The sequence below is a fragment of the Danio aesculapii genome, chromosome 1 (genome assembly GCF_903798145.1).
Source record: "Danio aesculapii chromosome 1, fDanAes4.1, whole genome shotgun sequence".
Taxonomy (NCBI): domain Eukaryota; kingdom Metazoa; phylum Chordata; class Actinopteri; order Cypriniformes; family Danionidae; genus Danio; species Danio aesculapii.
Genome location: NC_079435.1, coordinates 13,861,062 through 13,878,043, shown reverse-complemented (window position 1 = coordinate 13,878,043; position 16,982 = coordinate 13,861,062). Strand labels below are relative to the sequence as shown.

The 16,982-nt window shown below is 35.5% G+C and overlaps 2 protein-coding genes across 4 annotated transcripts in view; one reads left to right on the top strand and one right to left on the bottom strand.

The window, feature by feature from the left end:
• Positions 1–3,130, bottom strand: part of itsn1 (intersectin 1 (SH3 domain protein)) — a 100,213-nt gene extending 97,083 nt beyond the window's left edge. For both annotated transcript variants that reach the window (XM_056456627.1, XM_056456628.1), the window contains exon 1: positions 2,961–3,130. The gene's annotated coding sequence lies outside the window, so the exon portion shown is untranslated. The remainder of the gene's footprint in view (positions 1–2,960) is intronic.
• A 2,397-nt stretch (positions 3,131–5,527) lies between these two features.
• Positions 5,528–16,215, top strand: cryzl1 (crystallin, zeta (quinone reductase)-like 1). Of its 2 annotated transcripts, XM_056456623.1 has the most exons (13): positions 5,528–5,952; positions 6,411–6,488; positions 6,942–7,014; positions 7,100–7,144; positions 7,228–7,296; positions 7,764–7,897; positions 10,047–10,158; positions 10,510–10,530; positions 10,929–11,027; positions 12,308–12,420; positions 12,504–12,609; positions 15,433–15,478; positions 15,645–16,215. In XM_056456623.1, the coding sequence occupies exons 1-13, from the start codon at positions 5,887–5,889 to the stop codon at positions 15,742–15,744; spliced, it is 1,062 nt and encodes a 353-aa protein (XP_056312598.1). In that variant the 5' UTR covers positions 5,528–5,886; the 3' UTR covers positions 15,745–16,215. The 2 variants fall into 2 exon arrangements, with proteins under 2 accessions (XP_056312598.1, XP_056312600.1); XM_056456625.1 differs by lacking the exon at positions 10,510–10,530 and having other exon boundaries at positions 5,529–5,952.
• Positions 16,216–16,982: the final 767 nt, after the last annotated feature.

Here is a 16,982-nt window from a genome sequence, read left to right as displayed (position 1 = left end):
GGTTGCAAAAAATAAAAATAAAAAACACACACACACACACACACACACACACACACACACACACACACACACACACACACACACAGCCCCTAATGACTCATGAACTGCACAGCCTAACAATAAGCTCCTCTTGAGCCTGCACTTAAAACAGAGGCTTTCAAATGCTGCGTTATCCTCATCTAAACGTCGCTCTGAGCGCCATAGACACTGGCTACGTTTACATGAAGATTACTTCCACATTAAAAGCCATTTTTCTGATTACATTTTTTTTTTGATGCCATCAAAAATGTTTACATGCTCCACCGCTATTGGAATACTCCCTGTGTAAATGTAATGAGAGAAAACTAACAATGCATTTTTTGCTTCCACTGACTAAATGCATATTTCACAAATGCTAAGAAAGTGCTGTTCAGTTTCGCTTTGAAGCACACGTATTATGTTAAACATTTATTGAAATAGGGCTGCACGATATTGGAAAAAACTAAACATTTCGATTAGACCCGTCACGATATCTATTTTTCGTTACATGATATATTGCACCAAAATATTTTGCAGATAAATAATATTATTGTTATTTTAAGACAATTTTATTTCACTCATTATATAATGCCAGGATGACAATATAATAGCATTATAATGCAACTACTTTCTTCCAAAGAACACGTAATGTTTTATTATTAAGAATATTTTTATTAATTATAGTCATTTTAACAATTTAATAATTAGGGATTGAAATCAGAATGTGAAAACGTTTATCCTGATAAAATAAAAAATAATAAATGTTAACAATAAAGAGCAAGATAAAAAGTAACAAGCTGCGATATCTCCAACCAGATCTATTTTCAGTCGTCAGACACTCACATAAAAATATACTAGTAAATCCTATAGCGTTTTTTAACTATACTGACACTGACACCTCCAATAGAGCTAGAGATGTTGTGCAATCAGCTAAAAGTTCCTAGAATTGGTTTTTATGAATGAGAAATATATATTACATCACCAAAATGATTGAGGTCATCTCCATATATATATATATATATATATATATATATATATATATATATATATATATATATATATATATCAGTGTTTCCTCTGGGATTTTTTCCTGCTGTGGAGGAAGGCCTTTTTTACACAGATCTATGTACAGTACCTGTGGCGTTATTTCAATGACAAATGTCATGAGCAGTTTTAGAAGTCGAGATCACATTTATGTAATAGCCTACGAGCATGCGAATCTCTTTGCCTTAAGCGCCGATTTCCTCTGCTCGTGCACAAAACTTCTTGCCCTCCCCTCAAATATACGCTGCTCAAGTGCATTTTCTTGTGCGCTCTTAAATAAATGGTGCTGAAGTGTGATTTAGTGTTTTTATGTAACAAGCATGTCTCCAACATGTATAAGATTTGCTGGGAATATTTATTAATGTCTCCAATAGACCTACAGAGCAGCAAGTAAAGTGTCCTGAAGTAAAGTGAAACGGCTATACGTCATGTTTTACTGGCCTCACGCACCTGTCAGTCAGCCAGACAGCATGTAACCTTAAGGGTTAAACTAATAACGCAGAGCACTACTACGCTTACAGAAAAGTTTGCAGTGTTATAATTCCCTTACCTTTTAATAAATTTTGGTGCGATTATCACCCGCTATAAAAAAACCGTGGCGGGATAAATTTTGGCATGGCGCCCCGCCATGGAAGAATGAATGTAGCGGAAACTATATATATATATATATATATATATATATATATATATATATATATATATATATATATATATATATATATATCTTCAAATATAAAATGGCATGCCTCCAAAAAGCCTTATAATATTGATAATATGCAGATATGCTTTCTCATTTACATTAGAGTGACCATGAAAGTCAGGTTAATGTTTAGACCTATAACATTTGAATATTAACAACATTTGATTAACATTTGAATATTATAATGCTCTTAAACACTCAATATTCAGATTAATGCTTCCTATTTTGATCAACATTTATTGCACTTTTACTTCTGGGCCTGTCAATTTGGAATATTAAATCCATCCCAGCAACTCTAAATGTTACTTTGAATCTGTCAATTTGTGACAGTCTGAGGTCACCTTTCTGCCAACGCAAGCTTTCCTGTGATCAAGGAACGCGTGTATAAACCAGGACCTGAACAGGTTTACGACCAGCCCAACCTGAGGGAAAGTCTCCAGCTGCACAGCTCATATGATCTCGTAAACCACCCTCCAATCTGACAGTGTTTACATACTATACAGGACGATGGCTTAAAGACAAAGCACCCAAATCCACAGCCAGACTGCACTACAGGATCTGAGCCTTAATCACCAGACATAATCACAGGATAATAACCCATGTTTCTCCTGACCAGTGCATACACACAAACACACATGTGTACTGGAGAAAAGATGGAGTCATCATCATCATCATGCATACTTGAGCATCTCCATATGCAAGTGCTACAGATGAGACCTGCAGCCATGTGAGAAGATGAGCTGGTGGTCTTCACTGACTAAACTCACTCTTTCTACATCCTACATGTAACACACATGCCCCTCGGCACTCTTGAGGTCCAAATAATACACTATATCCATGTGTTTTACCATAGAGGTGCAGTTTTTGAGCTGCTGTCACTCATAAAAACATACGACCAGCCGTTAGCAAGAGTGCTAACTAAACCAGTAAATCAGAGCAGAGGTTTAACGTTAGCTGCAATCTCGGCGTGGAGAAAGAGAGCTTACGGAGGCCTGTTTTTTATGAATTAATGACTATTGTGTTTGTTGATGCGGTTTCTGAATGAAAATGACCGTTGGAGTGACCGTTGCATAGCATATGCTAGTGTATTGAGACGAAGCGCGCCCTGAAATCCTACAGATTCCTCCTCCTCCTCCTCCTCCCGCAGTCACTGTCATAAAAAGGACAATCGGCCCGAGCTCAAAAACAATCTTCTTACCTCATCATTCAGTTTCCATTATGACTCCAGCGCTCTGCGAGGGAATCAACTAAAGGGGCATGAGGTGACAGGCGGAGGCTCTTCTGTCCTTTTTTGACGCTCGAGGTAAATTCCAGGCGTATTTGGCTGCTGCTTGTGTGGCTCCGCGTTTCCTCCGTGCAGCTTCGGCAGTAGTGAAGTAAAAGGGGGAAAATGAAACGTGCGGACGTCATTGAGGCGTCCGAGTCTGCCTGGTTACTGCACACAGAGGGCGCAATGCGGCCCAAGTTAACACATGGCACTTTTTATTTAAAATTGATAAAACGTGTAGAGGAACAGGGTGGTTAAACATAATTACACTTATAAATCTCTTACAAGATTATTATAATAATTAATAATAAGGGTGACACCGTGGCTCAGTAGTTAGCACTGTTGTCTAACAGCAAGAAGGTTGCTGGTTTGAGTCCTGGTTGGGTCAGTTGGCATTTCTGTGTGGAGTTTGCATGTTCTCCCCATGTTCTAATGGGTTTCCTCCGGGTCCTCTGGTTTCCCCCACAGTCCAAAGACATGCAGTATAAGTAAACTGAATAAGCTAAATTGGCCGTAGTGTATGAGTGTGAATGAGTGTGTATTGGTGTTTCCCAGTACTAGGTTGCAGCTGGAAGGGCATCCGCTGTGTAAAAAATATGCTGAATAAGTTGGCGGTTCATTCCGCTGTTATAACCCCAGATGAATAAAGGGACTAAGCCGAAGAAAAAACGAATGAATTAATTAATAATGAATTAAAAATGATTATAATACACAGAAAATGAAAACAACAACAGATATATAAAATAAAATGCGGGTTTGCGTGAATCAAGCTATGAAATTAGCAATAAACAAAAGGAGACAAAAGAACAAAAACATAACCTGATAGCACTTCTGTTTAATGCATACTGTAGAATCTTAAAGGGATAGTTCACGCAAAATAAACATTTACTCATTATTTTCTCGCTCTCGGTGGGTTCCAAACCTTTTTTTTTTGCTAAACTTAAAAGAAGATATTTTGAAGAATGCTGGAATTCGTTAACCATGGAGTTTTTTAGTAGACTATACTATACTACATATAGTATACTATGGAAGTCAATGGTTACCGGTTTCCAGCTTTCTTCAGAATATCTTCTTTTGTGTTCGGGGCCCACTAAAGGCCTCAGCAAATTTCCAGGAGATATTCTAAAATAAGACAAAAATCAGATTCACTAAATGATAAAATGGCTTAAATCAAGATTTAAGTTTTTTTATTTTAATTTGTCATTCATTTAAAAACTGGAGGTAAAAGAAAAACATGGGGGCATACTAAGATTACTGGAGCTTCTAAATTTATAATCATCTTAAGGTTTATTTTTATTATTAATTTCAGCAACCTAATGTGTAAACTGTAAACCTATTTTGAAGGGAATTCAGGTCACAAAGTCCTATAATTCATTCATTCATTCATTATCCTTTGGCTTAGTCCCTTTATTCATCAGGGGTTGTCACAGCGGATTATACCGCCAACTTATCCAGCATATGCTTCACACACCCTTCCAGCTGCAACCCAGTACTGGGAAACACCCATACACTATGAAATTAGTTCATCCAATTGGCCTATACAGCATGTCTTTGGACTGTGGGGAAAACCGTAGCACCCTGAGGAAACCCACAGGGAGAACATGCAAACTCCACACAGAAATGCCAACTGAGGCAGCTGGGACTCGAACCAGAGACCTTCATACTGTGTCATGCTTTTTGAAACATATTTAATATATATCTCAATTGTTTAAATAAATCAGCCACTCCAAGTTCTGGAGTTCTCTGTTTGGAAATGACAGCTTTGTCATTACAGCGAAGGTAAGAGATGCATCCAGTAGCTCTGGGAAATGATAACTAAACCTGGTCTATGAGTGAAGTGGTTAGAGAACTGCTGGTCAAGTGTATTTACAGCCAATTCGTTAAAATTAAATTGATAGATACATATTACATTATTGTACTTTATTATACATTATTATAACATATTATATGTTATTCAATGCAACATATTTTCTTGCTAAGAAAGTAGAGCTTCATTCAGGGCCCTCAATTAACACATGCAACAATAATAATAGTTTCTACAACGACTACTACAAGTATAATAATTAATAATAAATAATAATGGACATGTTTCCCCATTGTGTTCTCTGGTATTTTTAAAGACATTATTCATAGTTACATCAATCTTTAAAAAAGAGTTAGTTTCATCTTCTGCCTTGTAGACTTCCCAATGCTATTGTCACGTTTTCATTAAATTTCACAAATCAAACGTCACACTTGATTGATATGTTATTAGTGTTTACTGACTGGACATTATTTGGTGGAAATATCCAAGCGTTTCCCAGTGATTTTCCCCCTGCATAAAACATATGCTGGATAAGTTGGCGGTTCATTCCACTGTGGCGACCCGAGATTATTAAAGGGACTAAGCAGAAAAGAAAATGAATGAATATCCAAGAGGTTATCTAAACTAATCTCCCACACATCGTGACGTTTGTCGTTGTCCTCTCTACTCGTTTCCATTTCGACTCACCCTACGTCACTCGATTCGAGTCACGTGCAGGAAATGATCAAAACACTACCGCAGTCAGTCAGCTACAGGCAAAATATATTATACATCATAACAGATGCAGATATTTTATCACCGATCTTCGCGTTTTTAACAGAGACACGCCAGTTATGGAAAGGAAAACAATAGCTTAGATGGTTTACAAGAATGACGTATTCCGGATGATTTGGACTTTGTGTTTTTGAGTTAGCACAATTCAACTGCAAATTAAGAGATTGCACATGCATTAAATGACATTCGAGTGTTATTTTGATATAAGGTAATATTCAATTCAGGTTGTTGCTATTACTTAAGTGTCCATTAGTCGCTTTAAATACAGCTAGAACTACTATGAAGGGACTTTACTGCAAACCAGGAGGAGACCAAGAGGATGTCAAGTTTGTCTTACAGGAGACGGTGAGAGCTTTCACAGTATCTGTTGGATATATTTTTATGTTCCCTTTTAAATCTGTATATGGGTCAAAGAGAAAAAATATGCATTAAAAAAATGTAAATAAAAAAAATATCCATACAAAATATACCAAATATCCATACAGCCTTATTGCGTCCTGTTTATTTGAAAGTTTCCATTAATATTTACTATTATTTACAAAAGTCCCCAGCTAAATAGCAATTTAGAGTTCAAATAGTTTAATTAATTACCTCAAATCTTGTCAGTTCTTGTCAAATCTGTTATGTAAAATGATGACGGAACATAATAATAATAATTATGTTATTATAATAATAAATGATCATTTATTTTAGCAGAAGTTATTTGAAGCATTAGAAACTTTACTTGAATTTAATATACTCTCTATATCATGTACAATCAATCTAATCGTATGATGTTGTTTCTGTTTTTTTTTTGCTGACAGAGTTTACCCACTAATATTGGCAACCATCAGGTCAAAGTTCAAGTTAAAAGCTGTGCACTAAGCCCAGTTGATTTTAAGGTACACACACACACACACACACACACACACACACACACACACACACACACACACACACACACACACACACACATTTGATTTTGTGAACTGTGGGGACAATCTATTGGTTCCCATTCTTTTTATACTATGCAAATTGTATTTTCTATTGCCCTCCACCTAACAGTAAACTGTGTGTTGTTTTACTTTCTGAAAAAAAAAAACTGTATGTTCTCATAATTCACCATCTCCTTGTTTTACCAGTGTTATATCCATGTTGTTATGCACATTTGCGTCCTGATTATCACAAACACACACACTTCACACTTTATCTTCACAAAAAGATCATGAACGATGATTTAATTAACCAAAACAGCAATGAAGCAAATCAAGTGTTACAAGCTTTACCATGTTTTAAACGTTGGATATTATTTATTAACATGATCATATTAACATCTATTCTATTGTATTTGTCAGATGTATGAAGACCTCAAGCTTGAGAAGGAGCATGTTCCGGTTGGAAGGGAGATCACTGGGGTTGTTCTTCAAGGTTTGACTTCTTGTATATTTACTTCCGGACACTAAGCAAATAAACTTGCCTGATGAATCTGATGGGATGCACATCTTTTTTTCAGTGGGACCTAAAGTGATGTTTTTCCAACCAGACGATGAGGTTGTGGGTAAGAACTTCTTTGGACTTTGTGTTTTGCTAGAGTCTGCTCTAGGTGTGCATAATCAAATAAACATTTGCATTTCTCCTCAGGGATTCTCCCATTGGATGCTGAGCAGTCTGGCCTTTGTTCAGTCGTGCTTATCGATGAATTTAATCTAGGTATGGTTTATGTTGCATTTCTACCTTGTTCCTAAATGGGACCTATTATGCAAAAATCACTTTTATATGGGTTTTTTTGTGGAAACTGTGTGTGATTATAGCCAGCATCTCATTGTGAAAATATTTCTCACATTTTTTTAATCACACTTCATAAAAACAGTCTGCAGAAACACTTTGATTGACATTCTCTTTGTATATGGGGAGGGGGAAAGCCCCGCCCATTAGCGCCATTCTCTCCCTCATTAGCATAGACAGCCCTGAGTGAGAAGCAGCTGTTAGCCATTAGAGTTTATTATTTTGAATTAAAAGCGACAGTCACCAAACTGCACAATTTGGATCAAACATCACACATACACACTTTAGGGACACCAGAGACTTATTTTACATCTTCTTAAACTGGGCATATTAGGTCCCCTTTAAAGACGCGCTAGTTTTCTAACTAAATATGTTTTGCTTTGCATGTGCAGTTCCCAAGCCAGAGAAAGTGAGCTGGTTTGAAGCAGCAGCGGTAATTAAAGATGGTCTCAGGGCCTACACCGCTCTTCATACGCTGGCTCGAATGGCAGCAGGACAGACTGTACTGGTGCTGGATGGGGCGTCTGTAGGTATCTCCACCAAGGACAAAAGTGCAACATCTTCCTGAAATTTCCCAGCAGGCACACAATGTCATAAGATGTTAATATTAGGTTAGAATTAGGTCGTGACGTCAGGTGACCAAAATTCAATGTCTACCCAGCGTCTAAGGACAATGTTATTATGACGTTGATATTTGGTTGATTTTAGGTTGTGTTGGAAAGTGACCAAAATCCAACGTCTAGCTCACTGTTTCCCAACCCTGTTCCTGAAAGCACACCAACAGTACACATTTTCAACCTCTCCCTAATCAAACACACCTGAATCAACTTATCATAACATCAGAAGAGACTCCAACACCTGAAGTTAATGGGTCAGAAAATGGAGACATCCAAAATATGTACTGTTGGTGTGCCTCCAGGAACAGGATTGGGAAACACTGGTCTAGCTGACATCTTAAACCAACGTCATATTGATGTCAAATACTGACATTTATTCGTCAGGTATGGCAACCAAAATCCAACATCTGATAGACGTCATAGTGGTAACGTCCATACAACGTCAAGCTGTAACATCATTAAACATTGATATTTGGTTGATGTTTTGTTTGATGTTGGACCAAAATCCAATGTCTGATAGACATCATAGTGGTAACGTCCACACAACGTCAAGCTGTAACATCATATGTTGATGTTTGATCAGGATATTTGGTTGATTTTAGGTTGGACATTGATGTCAGCCTGAGGTTGGGTTCTGACGTCTACCCGATTTTCATTTCCAAACAAAATGCAACGTCCCCACAACAATGGGGTACAACGTCAATCTGACGTCATGTTGACATCCTGTGCCTGCTGGGTTACCATTTAAAAACTCTAAATATTTGGGGTTGGTAAAAAAAACAACAACATATTTTTAAGTCTTAAACACAGCAAAGATGCATTGGTTTGATTAAAAATACAAATTGGAATGTTGCAAAATATTCATTGCATCCTTGCTGATTGAAAATAAATAATTTCTTTAATAAAACAATAAAAAGTCTAATATTTTTGAAGTAATGCAACTATTTGAATGTGTGAGACACAGTGTTATTTGCTTCTACCTTCTAGTTATTTTTAACTGTACAAAATAGTTTTGTATGCTGTTTGATATCGCAAGCTGAACTTTTGTATCATATTGTTACAATAACATTTGCCTGATTTACACTTCTGAAGTGGCATTTAGGTCTCTTTACACACACACACACACACACACACACACACACACACACATCGTTTAATGCTGTTTAGAGCATGAATGCACTTACAATTTCAGCTTTATAGTTATTTACCTTTAGGGGTGTGCAATGTTTATTGTATGTATTAATATTGTAATCGTTATAGCAGTGTCCAAACTGACATTGAGTATGTTGCTCACTTCGCAAAACAATGAGAGAATATTGTTTACTTAATGAAACTGTAAAAATCCCCCCAAAAACACTGATGTTTTGTAAATATCACACACCCCTACTATCTAATGCATATTGTTTTACTTGAATCTGACAAATGAATCTGACATATGCCGAGTTACACACAATTCCTTCATGTCGTCCCAACACAAATCGATTAAGTTAACTTCAGAATTTTTACAACTTTAAGTGGATTGAACAGAAAACAATTAAGTTGTCCCCCTAAAAAACCTAAAGAATTGTGTTGGTTCAACTCATTATTAATGAGTAGTTTGAAAAAGCAGTAAAAGTAGTAAACATATGCTGGATAAGTTGGCTGAAAAGAAAATGAATGAATATTGTATTTGTTATTTATAATAATAATAATAATAATAATAATAATATTGTAATTGTTATTTAACAACTGATTTGCTTATTGAATGAATGAATGAATGAAATTTTCCCCCAAAACATAGACATTTGTCAATATGACACAACCCTACTATCTCCTGCATATTGTTTTACTTCTAGTTATTTGCCGTTAACAGCAAATTAATCTGACTTTCACGAAAAATAAGGTGGATTTATGTTAAAACTGGTCAAATTTTGTGATTTTCTGTTATATTAAAAATGTATTATAATTTAGTTTGAGTTGTCTTCTCATATCAGGATCAGCACTGCAGCTCTACCACCATTATTTGGCTCCCTATATATCAAATCTTTATCATGGACTTCCTGTTTTGTGTGCATGCAGCCCTTTGGAGTTCTGGCCATTCAGCTTGCCCACTATCATGGTGTGAAAGTCTTGGCTACGGCTTTGTCCCCGGAGGACCAGAAGTTCTTGCAAGAGCTCCGGCCGAGTGTGGGTGAGTACTGAACTGAAGCTTTGTGAAGAGGAATGGAAGTCAAGATATTTTGCGCATAGTTAACAATACATTAACTACAGATATAGCACACCCATAGCAGACTGTCTTAGTTTAAAGATTAAAGATTGCAGTAAGTGCTGCCATTCAAAGATTCAAGCCCTCTTGAGTCCTCCTGAAAATCAGATTTCATTTGTCCTAGATTTTGGTCTGTCTTTAAACTCTCTCACATCACACATTTTCAGATAGTGTCTTATCTACATTTCATCTCTGCCTTGAGCATTTCTTCTTTTGTTTTTGCCATTTGATCTTCTTCTTCATCTTTGCCTTTCCTTCTGCTTGCACTTGCTCAAGGTGTGCAGGAATCACTTTTGGGTAAGTTATAGCTCGCTCTTCTGTAAGCATATGCAGACATGTTACAATTAGCTTCACAGCAAACACTGTAAAAAATGCTGGGTTCCACACAATTCTTTCATGCTGTCCTAACACAAATCACTTACGTTATCTTAATTGTTTCTGCAAAATTAAGCAGATTGAACATAAAACAATTAAGTTGCCCCCCCCCCCCAATTAGAGAATAGTGTTGATTCAGCTCATTTGAAATAAGTAGTTTGAACACCCAGCAGAAATATTTTTTTGATTGGATATGATCTTTGAGAATAATCATTCGTCGTACTCTACATCACCTTTGTGTGCACCATTAATACATTGAAACACTTCTTAATTATGTGTATTAGAGGATTCTTTTAAGTGTACTGTATCTCTTCTTTCAGCTCGAGTGATCAGAGTGTGGGACGCAAAGGATGATTTGGTGGACTCGTGCCTTGAAGAGACTGGAGGTCTTGGAGTTGACATCATCGTTGATTCAGGAGGTTTACTACCAATTTATATGACGTTTATAATCATTTCAACATTGCCTTTAGTTCTGTTAATACTGGCGTTTTGTCCTAAGTATTAGTAGGGGTATTTATTTTATTACTTAAAGGGACACTCCACTTTGTTTTGGATAATGTGCTGATTTTACAAGTAATTAGTGTAAATAAACATTCAGTTGATCTCCGGGTCTGGCGGGAGCACTTTTAGCTTAGCTTAGCATAGATCATTGAATCAGATTAGACCATTAGCGTCTCTTGTCAGTTTCTATGTTGATATGGTTGGGAACTATATTCTTATTCCAGCCTATTAATCAAGGAACTTTGCTGCTGTACCATGGCTGCAGCAGGCACAATGATATTACACAGCATGTGAAAATAGTCCTCAGCTCAGTAACGGCGCTGCTTAATATCATTGTGCCTCCTGCAGCCACGGTACTGCTACAAATACCCTTGATTATTAAGCCAGAATAAGAATATAGTTTCTATCTTTATCAGCTTACAAAAGATCAACTTTTCACTTCTGTTGGTCTTAATACACAATGTAACTACAGAAGAGTCAAGCTGAAGCTTTAAATAAAAAAATTCAATCTTTTTTTTAAGCTAATGGTCTAATCTGATTCAATGATCTATGCTAAGCTAAGCTAAAAGTGGTCCCGGCAGACCCGGGGATCGACTGAAGGAATGTTTATAAAATGGTAAATCTTCACTGCTTAACTCTGATGGGGTTTATCTATTTGCAAAAGAAGTAGTGTTCCTTTAAAGCTGTACGTACTTTGACCAAATTAGTGGTTAGTAAATAAAACAGGGGGACTGATCCAAAATATTGTAAATTGACCCAATATAAGCAGTTATAAAAGGCCTAAACACACTTTGGAAGATGACTTTATAATATACTTGCTCATTAAATTTGTCATTATTTAAAATCCGTTTAGCCGGTTTCCTGGTCTGGCGGGAGCACTTTTAGCTTAGCATAGATCATTGAATCGGATTAGACCATTAGCATCTCGCTCAAAAATCTCATAGAATCATTTTTTAATATAAGACATAAACACAGTTTGGAAGACGACTTCAAAATATACTTGCTCATTAAATTTGGAAAGAAAAATGTTAAATGCTATCCTTTTAAATGCTGGGGATGGATTGTTTTAATGCATCCTTGCTGAATAAATGTATTAATTTGACTCCATAAACTTTTGGCCAGTAGTCTACAGGCTATAAACTAAAAGATGGTTCATTTTCAGTTAGCGGTCTGTGATTTTGAGTTTCTCTTGGGACAGTGAGACTCTATGATGAAGAGCCAGAAGCACAGACGAAACAGCCACATAAACACGACCTCCTCACCATGCTTTCAGTTGGAGGTCATTGGGTCACCACAGAACAGCACTTACAGGTCAGCATCTAATAGATTTTAGAATTGGTTTTTACATTTAAATACACTTATTTATGAAGTAACTTTATCCTTTTCCCCCCAAGCTGGACCCTCCCGACAGCCACATTCTCTTCCTGAAGGCAGCATCGCTCTCATTTCTTAATGATGAAGTGTGGACAGCGTCCCGTGCCAAGCAGGGCCGATATCTTCGTATCTTTTACTATAAAGTTCATTAATATTGAACGTTTATATTTAATATTGAATATTTATTAATGTACTAACACTGCTTTCTAATTGGTCTAGTTGTTTATTATAGTGCATACAGGTCTTGACTTTGTTTATCAGTCAACATTTAGTGTTTAAGCAGTCCATCTCAGTCTAGTAAATGTATTTTACTCTCAATATCTCTAGATCTGTAATGTTGCAGTAAGTTTATTATTGGTAACTTCTGATAATGAGAGCCCACCTCAGTCTAGTAAATGTATTTCTATTGATATTGATTCATGAATTTACTTCAAGGTAATCAAGGCCAGTGTCAATATCTCTAGATCTGTAATCTTTAGACAAAACCCTAAAAGGCTGTCAGTATTAAGAATGATACATTTATTAATATCGCCAGAAACGCACAATTAGGTTAATTGTATACTATCTGGCCACTTCATTACGTACATCTCTTCAACTTCTTGGTAACTTAAATAATATACGCAGCGTTGACCAGCAATTATAAAAGATCAGGCTTTTTTGGGTCGTTTATGCAAATGTGTAAAACGATATTTATAATTTAGTAAATCTATAACCATGTCAATCAGTAATAAAAGCATAATCAAAGCCATTTTATTTGAACTGCCGTAGAGGAACAGCATTTTTCATGTTTATAACAGTAACAAACAGCCGGCTGAAGTACTGTTGAAGTACTGTTGAAGTAGTTGGCTGAAGTCATACTGTTAAAAAGGGTCATCACGCCATTAAAATTGGTCATGCTTCTTTGAAATCACTTGTTCCCAACTTAAATCTGAATTTTCATTTAGGAATAATAGGCTTTTGGATATATTTGACCACATCAAAGTTGTCTAAATGCAGAAGCTCAACTTTTTTTTCATAATTGTCTTGATCCTAGTGAAAAACGTAGACTTATTTTGGCGTATTTAGACTTGTTTCATTCTATTATGTAGACATTATATCTAATTTTTAACAAATGGTTTGTGGTTCAGCAGTGGTTCTTGAGGCAAAGGTGCAGATGAAACACATATTTAGTATGTGTACTAAACATTGCTTCATATACAAGGACCAGATCTCAAGGCCCAGTGAGCGGATGTGCGGATGTGTGTATATATATATATATATATATATATATATATATATACATATATACATATACATATATATCAGGGTGTCCGTGGGTTCTTAAAATGTCTTAAATTTCAAAAACAAAATATTAGGCCTTAGTCTTAAATTCACTGAAAAATTGTGTTGTAGGTTTTAAATCATTTTAAAAAGGTCTTAATTTTTCTATTTACAAGTAAAGCTACCCAATCTGTCATCTTTAATCCTTCTCAAAACTTATTTTTTTATATATTCAAGTTTTATTGCAAAAAGATACAATTAGCCACAGCTGTTAGACATTTGTACAGTAAATTCTCCAAATTAAATCCCCTAATCAGGGAAAGAAAACTTAAGCAACACATCGCTTTACATGATATTCCATTAATACAAAAACTATTTACAGAAGTAACCGGGCCATTAGAAAAATATCCTTATTGTTTATCTCTGTATAAGTCTAAAATTGCATTCATTATGATCTTAAAATTGTCTTAAAAAGTCTTAAAATTAATTTTAAGAAACCTGCAGAAACCCTAAAATATATATATACAGTAGCACCACAATCCAGTAATATCCAGCTGCTTACTGTCCAGATAAGCTTTCTGGCTACAAGTTGGAAAAAGACTAGATGTGTTTTGTTAGCTTTGATCTACTCGAAAAAACCCTAATCAGCCAGTCACATAGCAGTCACAAGTGCTTTAAACGTTTAAATGTGCTCAAGATGATCTAAAGTTCAAACCGAGCTTTTGAAAAATTGAGATATATGTGACTTTAAATGTGGCATTTGTTGTTGATGCCACGACATCCGGAGCAAGGTGGAGGTTAATGTAAGCGAGTACCACAATTATGCAGTCTATCACTTTAATTAGCACTTTAAACTCTAGCTAGATGAATTCTGACTGGCTGTGAATGTTTTTTCCCCCATTCACCAGCTTCAAAATAATCAGTAATTTCAACAATATCACAGAATTCTAGAAATCTGATTACATGAAATCAGAGCTGCTTTATTGAAATTACTAGATACAGTTGAAGTCTGAATTGTTAGCCCTCCTGTATATTTATTTCCCCAATTTATATTTAATGGAGAGAAGATTTTTTCAACACATTTCTGAACATAATAGTTTTAATAACTCATTTCTAATAACTGATTTATTTGATCTTTGCCATGTTGACAGTAAATAATATTTGACTATTTGAATATCTATACAGCTTAAAGTGACATTTAAAGGCATAACTAGGTTAATTACGCAAGTTAGGGTAATAAGACAAGTCCTTGTATGACGATGGTTTGTTCTGTAGACTATTCGAAGAAATTGTTTAATGGGGCTAATAATATTGACCTTAAAATGGTTTAAGAAAATTAAAAACTGCTTTTATTCTAGCCTAAATAAAACAAATAAGACTTTCTCCAGAAGAAAAAATATTATAGGAAATACTGTGAAAAATGTCTTGCTCTCTTAATGGTTTGGGAAATATTTAAAGAAAAATAAATTGCAGGAGGGCTAATAATTGTGACTCCAACTGTATGTTGTAATGAGGTCATTGGGATCTTCAGTGTGCATATGGCTAGTCCGTGACAATTTGATGTATTCTGGACCTAAGGCTTTTCTCCCAGTGTCCTCGGGCTACTGGATCGACCTTGTCAGCGACATACAAGACACGTGGCTTCCTCTCTGTAACTGGGTTATTTGCCTTTAATCTGCTTTCTCTCAGATATCTTGAAGGATGTGATGGATAAACTCTGCATGGGGACTTTTAGGTGAGAATGAGGAATAAATCAATGTGTTAAGTACACAACACTGCAATCGAAATGATAAAATCTGAATCCACGGGGGCTGCGTTTGTAATACAGCAAGAAAAAAGTGTGAAATCAGCTTTGTGGTGTGATTGAAGATGAATTTGTCTTTGTTTGTTTGTTGGTTTAGGCCACAGATAGAGCACCCTGTGCCTTTATATGAAGCCACCGTCTCAATGGAGATGGTACAGAGGAAGCAAGTGAGGAAGAGAATAGTCGTCAAGCTTTGAAACGAACTCCTAAATATGTTTTCCAATAATGTTGTTTTGATTCTCATCATGTTTTATTTGACATAAGGCTGACATCTGTACATTTCTGTTGCTATTTAAAATCATTTCAACAGAAGTCATGTTCATTTCAACAAAACAATGAAATAATAAATGTAGATTATTACTAAATAAACAGCTAAATGTAAAGTGTTCTGATATAAACCTCTGAAGATATTTACATTAAACATTTTTGCTAAGCAACTCTAGTTTTGACACACACTATAGACACACAGGTTTTTCCCTGCTCAAGCATTCCCTATGGATTATTAATGGCACCATCTGATCCCATGTCTCCTGGCTATTGATATGTGCATCTCTGTGTGGAAAAGAGCCTATAATAGTGACTTGAATCTTGCATCATTGTTCAAAGTATGTATCTGATTATCAGTAGTCTCCTATTAAACTCTCAGGATGATGCTTGCTTGCTTTCAATAGGAGATGTGTTTGTTAAGATCCCATTGTGCTAAATGTGCTATTGTCGTCAAATTCCCAAATTGTCGCACACTTATCAAGGAGCAAAATTGATTGAAACTCTGAAATCCCACATCAGATGATATTTCACAGGGATAATTCTACTAAAAATTGTATCTTTGTATCTGGTAGCAAATAGGATATGTGAAATGATACTTTCATAAAACCTTATTTATTTTTGTTGTTTTAGTAATTCAGCTTAATATTATTGATGTCCAATTATTGATTTTGGTTTGTTTTTGTTAGATTTTATTTAAGTATTTGTTCTATTTTTGCTTTATGTCAATAGTAAGCCACAATAACGTTCTTCAAAGAGTCTTATTTGATGTTTCATAGAAGAAGGAAGAAAAAAATAATAATTTGGGACAACGTGATTGCTATAATTTTTCATAGGGTGGACTATATTTCCTATAGTTTTGGGGTTATTGAATTAAAGGGTTAGTTCTCTCAAAAATTCCAATTTGCTGTTAACCCATTATAGGAAACTCGCTGAAGTACTCATCAGAAAAAAAAAAACTTGGAGGTTTATTTGGGGTTATTTCAAGATGTATAAACCTGTATATATAAAAAGAAATTGTCGCCTATCTAAGTTTTAGGAACAACAAATAATAACTTGACTTCTAGTTGATCATTTGGTATCAGGAGTGACTTATATGAAAGGCAAAGGCCTCTAGATTATGCTTATTTCACCAAAATAAAATATGATCATGCCTTGATTTTTAATTATT